At 33.8% G+C, this 11,681-nt stretch overlaps 1 protein-coding gene across 1 annotated transcript; it reads right to left on the reverse strand.

Moving 5' to 3' along the window:
- LOC107614497 (nudix hydrolase 16, mitochondrial) lies at nucleotides 7,804-11,616 on the reverse strand. The gene is made up of 4 exons (XM_016316694.2): nucleotides 11,127-11,616; nucleotides 10,228-10,342; nucleotides 8,831-8,914; nucleotides 7,804-8,284 (listed from the first exon to the last, which is right to left on the reverse strand). The coding sequence occupies exons 1-4, from the start codon at nucleotides 11,195-11,197 to the stop codon at nucleotides 8,024-8,026; spliced, it is 531 nt and encodes a 176-aa protein (XP_016172180.1). The 5' UTR covers nucleotides 11,198-11,616; the 3' UTR covers nucleotides 7,804-8,023.

Consider the following 11,681-nt stretch of genomic DNA (forward strand, 5'->3'; position numbering starts at 1 on the left):
AAACGGGCAATCCCACTTAAAACAACTTTTAAACTCCTTTCAAGGAGAGAGAAACTCTACTTGATTGAGTTGTAATCTCATCGCCATCTTTGCTATAGTATCCGCCACCGTGTTTACATTTTTTATAATCAAACGAAAGTCAACTCGCCAATTCCAATGCATGATATCCTTTATTTTGACCATCAACGAATTAATAAACCCAAAACCATCTTAATTATTAGTAACAAGATTAAACGCCTCCACACAATCTATCTCACAAATAACATCTTGTTGACCCACATCTCAAGTTAAGAGATAACATCTCTAAATAGCAAACAATTCTCGTTAAAGAATGCTATTACTCTCTATCATTCCCAAAACATTCCCTTTGCCAACACCTATTACAATCTCTGATAATGCAAGTAAAACCAACACTATCACAAAAATCAGGATAACTAGTATCACAATTAATCTTGAAAATACCTATAAATGGAAGATTTCAAAATACTTAAAATAGAGGGGAGGGTCATACGTTGTAATTCAAAGGAACTCATAAGCTCTTTTTCTTATGCTAAAGCTAGACAAATCACTTTTTTCAGAGACCAAGTTTCATGAGGATTAAAGAAGTCATTATTCCTTATTCGCCATATCCATCTAAATCCTAAAAAGAACCTAAATGGATTCTCTTTGCTATGATACAAGAACCAGTTCTTCAAATCCAAAAGATGACAAGAAATATCCAACCTGTGTCATACAAGTTGAGCTTTCGGACAATTTTGAATACAATATAAAATCGATTTCTGACTAAAAAAATATCTTGGGTACATATCCGATGACGACATTCCTCTTCTAAAGTGAAAACATGCAGTAAGAAGAGGTTCCCTAAGACACAGTCAAACAAAAATTTTATGCTTTTTTCAGAACAACAAAAAATTTGTGCCAAAGCAAAAGCTAATTCTCCCACTCCTCCCAATTAAAATGCTGCTTACACAACCACAAGTAACCATTGCATAAGTCATAGACTTTGGATGCAGCCCCAGATCAATACCAACCTACTTTCGGATCTATTTGCACATCTGGACTGTAAGAAAGAATATTATCTTTCAAATTCTGAGATAGAGGGGAATAAAAAGTCTCCAAATATCACCTACCAACTGACTAGATATCCTGTATCCGGAGGTTCGAATTAGAAATGTGAACATAATCCATCTAATAAGATAACTGCTCTTCTTTCCTCCAACTAGAAAACCAAAAATTATGGTTCAAATTCTCAATACACCAAGCAAATCCATTCTTCAACACTTTCTAAGCTAAGCAAAGACTCTTTCAAATATAAGAGTCCTTGTTCCTAGGACAACCAAAAAGTCATCTTGAGATAATCAGTATTTGACATCCAACAATTTGACTCATAACTTGGTTGGCTGATGGAAAAAAGTCTAAACTAGCTTTTCAAGAAGAGAAATATTCGCACAATAAGGATCTTTAATCTCCAAACCTCTATATTTTTTTGGAGTAACCAGCACCTTCCAACTAACAAGATTCAATTCTCTTCCATCAGCCTGACCTTTTCAAAGAAAATTTCTCATCATAGACTCTAGTTTACTGATAATCCTTCTGAAAAAATAGAGATTTGCATCTGATATGTGGGAATAGTGGCTAGAACGGAATTGACCAAGTAGAGTCTATCTGCCTGGCTGAACAAATTCTCTTTCCAACTTGCTAGCCTGTCTCGAATCTTATCCAAGACACCGTTGAAAGCTAAACGGGTCACCCTAGAATAGCTAAGAGTAACCCCAAGATACTTGTCCAAGTTCTGGACAAATCTGATGGAGGACACCCCAATGAAGATCTCTTTTCTTGTCGTAGAGACATTCTTGGAGCAAAGCACTTTAGACTTCTCCACATTAATCTTCATCCTAGATACTTTACAAAAATTTTCCAAAACCACCATCACATTCTATACTTGTCTCTTTGTAACTTTACAGAATAAAAGTAAATTATTAAACATTAAGTGGGATATTCTTGGTCCTCCTCTAGAAATAGCAACCGACTCTCATAGAATTTTTTTGCCTAAGACTCCGACTAGGAGTAAAGTCATTTAGATGATTTCTATTCCAAAAAATAGACAAGGAGAAAGCAGTGGCACAATTCATGATTAAATTGATTGTATGACTGAAAAAACCAAAGTTCTAAAGGATATGGGCAAAAAACCTATAGTCAACTCTATTATAAGCTTTCTCTAGATCAATTTTAAAGGGCAGGGTGCCTTTCTTGGATTTAGTCGTCTTCATAAAGTAGAGAACTTCTTCGCAATAATGATGCTATCAGGAGTTCCTTTGTAAGAACCTGATTTTCAGTAAATAGACTTTTCTGGTTATTTTAAAATTTATTTTGTAAAATTTCAAACCACAGCCCAACAAGAATAGTGAGGCAGGCTTAGTGGTAAAAAAACTAAAATTAAAGAAAAAACTAAAAAATAAAAAAATTAAATAAAAAATGCCATTAATAAGGTCAAAATTGACTTTATGAGGGTAATTAATCCCTCTGGGTCATATTTGACTAGTAAATAATAAATATTAGCTTACCATTAGTTTATTTTCCTCACTAGAGACTTTTTGAGACAGGAATTCACTTTTAGTGACGGTTTTGCGTGCGTCGAGAAAAACTCTTGTAATCGAAAATTTCGAAACCAGTAGTAAAAATAATTTCTACTTTGTTAATTTTGTTCCAAGATCAATCTTAGCCACTAGTTATTTTACCCCACGGTAAAAGTCACCCGGAACCGAATTTTTTTACTAGTATTCTGCAAACGACTCCTAGAAGCCCCAAATCTTCTTACTTGCCATTCAAGTTGAGATTATCTCACCCTCTCACCCCTCTCTACTGTGTTTTTAACTCCGAGTACCTAATTGGGATTAACTATGAATAAGCTCAACACGCAAGCGCTGACCAAGCTTCCTCATTTTCACACCCCTTCTTCATTAAATCCTGACCACGAAATTCTCAGCCTCTTTTACCATAATTAATTCAACCAAGACTCAAATTTTTATTTAAGGAAACATTGATCACAAAATTTACAAACACTTTATGCATTTTGTTACCTTTTTTACCGTGTTTTAGAGAGAGAAAAATAGTAAAATTCTGCTCTCCTTCTCCATGTCCTAGCCCTCATTCCTACTGTTCTTCTATTGTTTTTCAAGTGTTCTTCAAGAATCTAAGATATAGAAACATAATTCCTTGTCTGTTTTCACTAATTTTCGCGTTTTTACCGAAAATTCAGCAAGATAAGCTCTTGTTTCTTCTCTATTATTTTCTATTTTTTTGGCAGTAATCATGATGAATTCTCGTCCTCTTATGTGTCTATAAAACCTATCTTAAAACCCATATGGAGCACACCTAAGGAGCTATATAAATTCAAGCTCAAAGTGATCAAATTTTAACACTTTTGCGACACTTTTAAGCCAAAAACGAAAGTGCACCACCACCAGCCGTGCCTTTGCTTTTGTGTGCACGTTTTCTAATGTGTGAAAAGTCCAAGAACTGAATTAAATAAAAGGTAAGGATTAGGATTAGTTAGAATATGTTTGTGTTGGTTTTCGGTGTTTATATGAGCCACTTTGTGGTGAATTTGTGCTTGGTTTGCAAATCTGAAAATTCTGTGTTACCTCTATTTTGACTTTATAAATATGTGTAATATGAAGTATAATTGCCTCTGAATTTTGTGTGGTAGCATAAAAAAACATGAAAGTACTTGGGATTTAAGTATCAAGCCTTAAACGTCACTAAAAGTGGAGAAAAATATAAAATTGCGTCTCTAAAAATTTCAGCCACTAAGAGCACGAAAATTATGGTAAAAAAGAGTTAAAAAGAAGTTAGAAAAATAGTTTTAATCCTATGAAATAAGTAGGTAAAAATAAAACAGGTGTTATGGTTATTTCGGATTAAAAGATGGCAGAAAATATAATATAAACAAGATATAAGTAAAATTATGAATTTAATAGATTTAAGAATAAAATAATAGTTATATAAATTATTTGGTTCAAATAAAGTTTTAAAATTATGAATTTAAAATAAAGTTTTAAGCCTAAATAATAGTTTTAGTAAAAGTTAGAAGTAAAACGGTAAAAAAGATAATTAGAGCAAGTAAATAAATTAATAAAGGATAAATTAGTTTTTCGGTCCCTAGTCATAAAAATTGGCATTTAATAAAAATATTAGGAGTAATTTGGCCATAGAAAAATATTAGGATTAACCTGGTAAAATTTTGACGCTAAACAAGGTCAAACGATAAAACTAGAGTACTTAGCTGTAAAAATAAAATTTTTAGGCATAAAAACACAAAATAAAAGATGATTAATTAACTTAATGAAAGTAAAAAGGTTTTGTAGTAAAAATATGTGAGTATAATGGTAAAGTAATAACATTAGTGGTAAATGCGTTATTGAAAACCTAAAGAAAATGGTAAAAAGAGAATTTAATTAAAAATGGTAGAATGGTAAAAATATGACAAGGCTGAGATATTTTAAGAAAAAGACCGGGAACAAGTTTTTATAAAGAAAGGGCAGATAAGTCCCTTAGAGATAAATTTTATTTGAGATGTGCCGTGGAAAAAGAACTATAAACCCCAAGGTGCTAGAGGTTGTTTGTAAGCAGGTATTATCCACTGACAGTTAAAATTCTGTTTCCCCTTTTGTGCACATATTATGGTGTCAAGCTTTGCGACGGTTGCCTGTGCCACGGACTGGTGGTATTCTTAACCACATCGACATATATGTATGGACGGACGCAATCGGGAAACGATATCTAGGACTAGTTCTTAGGTAACGTCGGGTTGCGGGTAGTCAACCGACGCATGATCTCATGGCCTGCATAGGACCAGACATGCATCATACTTGGTTGCTGCATTCTCTATGTTTGTGATTGCATACTTGTTCCTGTGATTATGTTTTGTCTCTGCTTCTTGTATTTTGTGCTTGGTTACTATTTTGATATACACTCGTGCTTATACCTGTTTGTGTGACGTACCTACATAACTGCGCGAAGTCTTAGACTTAGGCTGCGGAACCTCTTAGGTTTTTCTGAGTAGTACCCTACTGGGAACCTTAGGTTCTCACCCCTTACTTTTCCTATTATGCAGATGCAAACTGGCAAGATCTTCTTTGAGTTTCCAGCCTTAAGATGGGCGAGTAGCAGTAGCATTATCGGTGGGTCAAAGTGACTTCTTTTACTTCCACATAGCACTTCCGTGTTTCTTCAGCTACCAGAGATCAGTGACCAGCAGTAGTTATAGTAGTCTTTGCCCTCGTGCTGTATAGAATTTTTAGAGGGCTAGATGCTTTTATAAATATCTATGAAAACAAGTTAGAACAGGTCCTAGATTAGAGTGACTCTTGAAAGTCGAGGGCTCTAAGTATAAATATGAAGTTTGTAAATATTTTTATGAATAAGCAACGACGTAACCCCGTATGAACTATGATGTAGTAAATGATCCTTCAGACATATATGTATGATATTACTACATTTTATGTGTTTTCTATGCTTCACGTAGACATTATCTGTCTAATTATTACCTATTCCGTTATATATATATCTGACACGCGATCTCGACTAGCGCTATAGACTCATATGAGTCATATGTATATATTTAATATAAGGTCTAGAGTTTCTAAGAAAAGTCGTGAAGTAACGCTTGACGGCTAGCATTGGTCATGACATGCTAGAAGTTGGGTCGTTACATCCTCGTTTCGGAATAAACCCGCCTTGAAGCGGGCCAACATTCTCCGCAAGATGAAGACGTAGCCTATTAACATGGACCTTCATGATGATTTTTTAAACCACGTTGTAGAGACTAATTAGCCTGAAGTCCTTCATGGACACCGACGTTTCAATCTTCGGAATAAGAACCAATAAAGTCTCCATTATCCTTGGATCAAGAGCAACATCAGAGAATGCCTGCTTAACCATATCCCAAACATTAAGACCAATGATCTCCCAATATTCGTTGAAGAAGAAAGTTTGGAACCCATCAAGACCCAAAGCTTTAAAAGAATTCATGTGAAAAACAGTTGTCCTTATTTCCTCCATAGTAACTAGCGCTGTAAGATCATCGTAAGCTTCCTCATGCAGAGAAGGAAGAAGCAAATTACCAAGACAACCCAAATCAACATCATCCAAATGACAGAATAAGCTTTTGTAGAAAGACTCTGCTTCCTGACTCAAAACCTCCGGATCAGTCTTCCACACCCCATCCTTGAGGAAAATGCCATGAATCTTATTATGCCTCATTCGCACAAGAGTTTGAACATAAAAGAATCTTGTATTCCTATCTTCAAACCTTACCCACTGTTCTCTAGATTTTTGGAACCACAGGAGCTCTTCTTGCACTAAAGTATTATTATAATCATCAATCAACTATTGCACTTTCTGAAGCAAATAAATGCTATCCACCACTTCCAAACGCTTCTATAAATAATTAATCTGGTACTCTAATTCACATTTCCTAACAAAAATGTTACCAAACACCTTCGAATTAAACTCTAAGAAATTCTTCTACACTTCCAAAAACTTGCCATGAATCCCTCTATTACCAGACCACCATGACTGGTTTACAATATCCTTATATCCGGGATGAGTAGCCCAAGCAACAACAAATCGAAAAGGTCGATTCCCTTTAGGATGAGGACGATCTTTACAACGCACCAGGATAGGACAATGATCAGACTGAAGTCTATTTAAAATTTTTACATATGCCTCTAAAAAGATAGATAACCAACCACTATTTATACAAATTCAGTCAAATTTTGTTGCCAAGTCAACAATTTGATAGAGATTTGATACATATAATTATATATAATTGTTTTTGGTACAATATATTCTAATTTATTTGTGTATATTTTTACAATTTTACCCCTTCACAAAAACTTTCTGGTCCAGCAGTGTTTGCAAAGTGTTTGTAATACCAACTACTTATAATTTAAAGATAGAAAACTCGAATTTTGTAGCCTTGAATATGAGTAAACTCAAGAAAAATACTAATTTGGCACAAACTTGGTTAATTTGTAATTGGTTTCTCAAATTTCTTTATTGAATTTTGTAGTCGTTGTATAATCATGAGTTTACTTTTTTAATTTGAAATTGGTTTCTCAAATTTCTTTATTGAATTTATTTTTATCTTTAAACTTTTTTATGTCCAAATTTATTCAGTTCTTTAATTTCATATTTTATCTTTTATTTGCTTCATTATAACTGGAAATATATTTTAGTCAGATGTCTGTTTTTCAACTTCATTTCATGGGCGTATGCTCTAAAATGATTAAAAAATAAAAACGACCACATCATACTATGCTTTCGACTTTATGTATACTGTTGATGTTATAATATCATTGGTTTAAAAATAGCTAATCTTATAACAAAGACATCTGCATGACTAACTAAAAGTTACATTTCAACCAGAAAAACTCAAACATGTATGCATTGGGGCCGAGGTCAAGTTCATGTGCAAAATTATAAACTCGGTAAACACACAAAAGCATACCTATATAATATTGGAAAAAGATTCTCTACCGTGACAATGCTAGTAAAGTAGTAAAATGATACTTTAATCACCTTTAACTTTACAATATTTGTTATTTGTAAACCCCACTATCTTAATTCAAGGGTGAATAATGATGTACTTTTTTCTTCTAAAGTGACAATATAACTTTAGTGACAATATAACTTTAGGGATCCTATAATATTAGTTACCTGCGGTTTTTTCAGAGCGAGTTTATATATGCAATTTAAATCATTTTTATACGGTACGGATCTTAAACTTTTAGAGTAGAGTTAGGATTTTTAACAACTGTGATTCTATGATGGAGAACATGAACATATAAAGAATTAGAACAACTTGAACGAGTGCCTCAGCTAAAATTCAATGTTAATGAATTACTCTGAATTGAAAAAAATCAGAGACCAATTCCCAAACTTAGAAACAATAACTATGTAATTCTGATGAGATATATCTTTCCTAAAGTAATGTTAACCCTCAGCAAATCGGTCTAGATCAGATAAATCCTGTTCCATTCACCAACTTATCCTCATGCCATTTACAGAAGCAATCAAGAGCATCCCTCATCCATGCATGCCGGAGGCTTCCGAGTGCCTCCGATACAGCCAGCCAACTCCGGTTTCTCGTACTTTGCTCAGGCCATAGCTCAAGTTCCTCCTTGACAAGCAATGCAAACATTGCTGCTTTACATAAACCCTCTGGGCTGAACTCGTCTTGGTGGGTCTTACTCCTAAACTCATAGTACCCAAGAAAATCCTGAAACCCAGTAGCCAAATATTTCAACCATTGTTTTTCAGGTATTCACCCGAATGGCAAGATAAAAATACAAAGTAAAAGTATCAATAGACGTTGTTTAATAGTTTAAATAAGCAACTTCGAAAGACTAAGGATTTTCAAGGGACATAATTACAAGAAACATAGAAAAACAATAAAGGTATCAAAGAATCAAGAGCATGTCAAAACAAATAGAAGCTACCGATATCTGCAAAATATATCAAAATCAATTAATACCACTAAATTACGCTCAAATCATAATTAAGTACAGGCATATTGAAACAGTTGTGTCATAATACTTCAAACTGTTTAAGGGCCAAATTCACCAGATTTTACTTTTAGAGCCATTGTCAACAAAATCTAAATACTACTAGAAGATTACAGTATATTCTCAAATGAGCGACTTAAACTCCCATTGTAGAACCATCAAAACATCAAGATATAAACTAAATAAAATTAAAATCATTCTATAGAAGAAACTAAACTTAAATAAATTCATATAGATTCATATGTGGAAAAGATTTTCACCATTATGTCTCCACGAACACCCGCTTCCTCAATAGCTTCTCTTGTTGCCGCCTGTTCAACAGTTTCGTCATTCTCCCAACCTCCCTTTAATGGACAAAGCAAGATCACACTAATTAGAAAATGACATATCTAGTCAGGACCAATTCAAAAAAGAATTGATAGATGTCTCAATCATGATAACATAAACAAAGCAGAACTGACAAGAAGAAATAATTTTAAATCAACCATAGACATAACAGTCAATTTTGTGAGGTAAAATAAGTGTCTCATCAGTAAGGTAATTCAAAAGCTTTACACTGGCCTAGAACGATAACAAATTTCTGGCATAGCATTAAAGGTGTAAAGCTATTCGATATTGCATCCACAACGATGGTATTGAAATAGCCACTGATTTACCATCTTGTTAAAAACAAAGAAAATTTGCTAAATTTAAAGCAAACTATAAATAAATGATGGGTAAAAATTGGAATAGAAACTGGTCTTGTGAGTTTTACCATTCCAGAAGTCAATATGGACAATTAACAAATAGTATTTTGGAATTTAGTTTCACTATGGCACAGGATAGAGGGTACCATCATGCATATAAATATAAACACGCTCCAATTCAACTTATCAACATTCATTAAATTATAATGTCCTACATCATAAGATCAACGTAGACCCTTCACACTCATTAGAGAGCTGTATTAACACATAAAAAAGTATGGGAAAATATCGAGATGTAACATAATAGTTTTTTTTTTTTTTTTTTGAAAGCAAGAGCTCAACACAATATAGTGGAGCAACAGTAATAAGGTACACTGTAACATAATAGTTTGTTTCGTCTTTTTCCCCAAAAGCCACCAAGATTAGTACTCGAGGCACAAGAACAGCCAGTAAAAATATTGCAACACAACAAATACCTGAATAAAATTGGTAGACCAGCTGCATTGATCTTGCAGAACATTAATAGTTTCAGTATGAATATTTAATGACTTATTGCGGATTTGTTACTGCAGAAAGTAATTGTACCAACCATCTCAATGCCTAAAAGTTGTTGCAGTAAGAACAGAAATAAATAGATGAAGCAAAAGCTGACACATCTACACTAAGGACGTCTAGGGCACTATGATTTGCTGGTTTTGACTAATAAGAAAATGGATTTTTCTTCCTTAAAAGAATAACTTAATATCATGAAAACGACTAAGATACTTGGATAGATACAAGAATAAGGCAATAAAATCCAGAAAATTGCAATCATTTATGATTTCTTATATTCAAATCATTATAAAATAAGTTTAGAAAATTCTCAATAACATCAAATGTGTCACTATGAATGCCATAAGAGTAAATGCCTGACAAAAAAATTTGAAAAACGGTAGATACAAAAAAGTAACAATTTTACTTAAACATTATACCTTTGGAAACAAAAGACCTGGTCCACTTGGTGAATTAATCAGAAGAACTTCAACATTCCTCCCAGAGTTAGAGTTCCCACAATCATCAGAACTTTTGTACCTAAAGGGGACACATCTGCAATCCAAATTACATCTCTGGATCAGATCATTAAGAATATACTAACTATATATATATAGAATAGAAAGTGAGAAGAAGTATCAAATGTCAAGCAATTCATATCTGAGATGGCTGACATAATAAAAGCTGCTTCAGTTTAGAGGCTAATAATTTATACAGACATCCCCATAGTAATAGAGTTTTACAAGTTTCAGATTCATTCTAATAGTTCGTATAGGTTATCATCAACAATCTGATAATGATTTTATATTGAGCAACTGTTATTTTGATATAAACGAGATTTTGCACACACAAGAAGTCATATATCATAAACCTCTCATAATGAGATTATGAATCAACTTAAAGTACATGCAACAGGATGTCAATGCACCAAAGAACACCTTTTATAGCTTCTCCATCAACAAATTGGAAGAACAACCACCAAGCCATAATTTTAACTTTTAGAGCTTGTTTGGAAACCATTTAAATGAGAAAAGAATTCTATTTCCTTTAAGAAAAGAATTCATTTCTATCTGAAACTCAATTCCATGATTTGGAATGACTAATCATAATTTGAATAAAAAAAATCTTCAACCATAACCACCACAATCACCAAAAGAAAAGGCACTATTTATATGCATACTCATAGTTCTGGTTGAAAATGACATTTCTTTTGTCACCCTCAGCAACAATCACCAAAAGAATAAATAAAATAAAATCCAAAACATAACAGTAGTAAAAGAAAAAAAAAATACAGAAACAAAATAATGTAATTGAGGAGTGATAGAGAAACATAATGTACCCCGCAACAAGGCGATAACCGTTCTCGTACCGCTGCTGATGCCGCCCCGTGCGGGCCACCAATTCAGACATAATCACAATCACAATCTCCAAACACACTTCAATCCCAATTCCAATCGGAGCAAAAAAAAAAAAAAAAAATCTCAATCCGCAAAATGAAACGGGGCCATTGGAATCTCGAGAAAATCAAAACGGAAACCAAAGGCGATGATCAAAGGCACACGAATCGGAGAATGGTCACGGCCACACCGCATAGCACCGATCCCACCACCATTGCGGTTTTCTGTGCTCCGTCGTCGCTGCGTAGCATCACATCAGAATGCACACTTCGCTTTCTCAGGGTTTGCAAATTAGAGAGAGAAAGAGAGAACTGGAGAATGAACCAATAGAGAGAAAGCGAGAGAGAGCGAGAAGCGCATAGAACGGATCAGAGCGTCAAAGTCACGTGGATTTTGGTCAAAATGTGGGGTCATCGGCCTTGCGTGATTTAACGCTATGTCAGGCATATCATAAATACACCTAATTGATAATTAACGATACAGTTATAAGAACCCAA

The sequence above is a fragment of the Arachis ipaensis genome, chromosome B08 (genome assembly GCF_000816755.2).
Source record: "Arachis ipaensis cultivar K30076 chromosome B08, Araip1.1, whole genome shotgun sequence".
Classification (NCBI taxonomy): domain Eukaryota; kingdom Viridiplantae; phylum Streptophyta; class Magnoliopsida; order Fabales; family Fabaceae; genus Arachis; species Arachis ipaensis.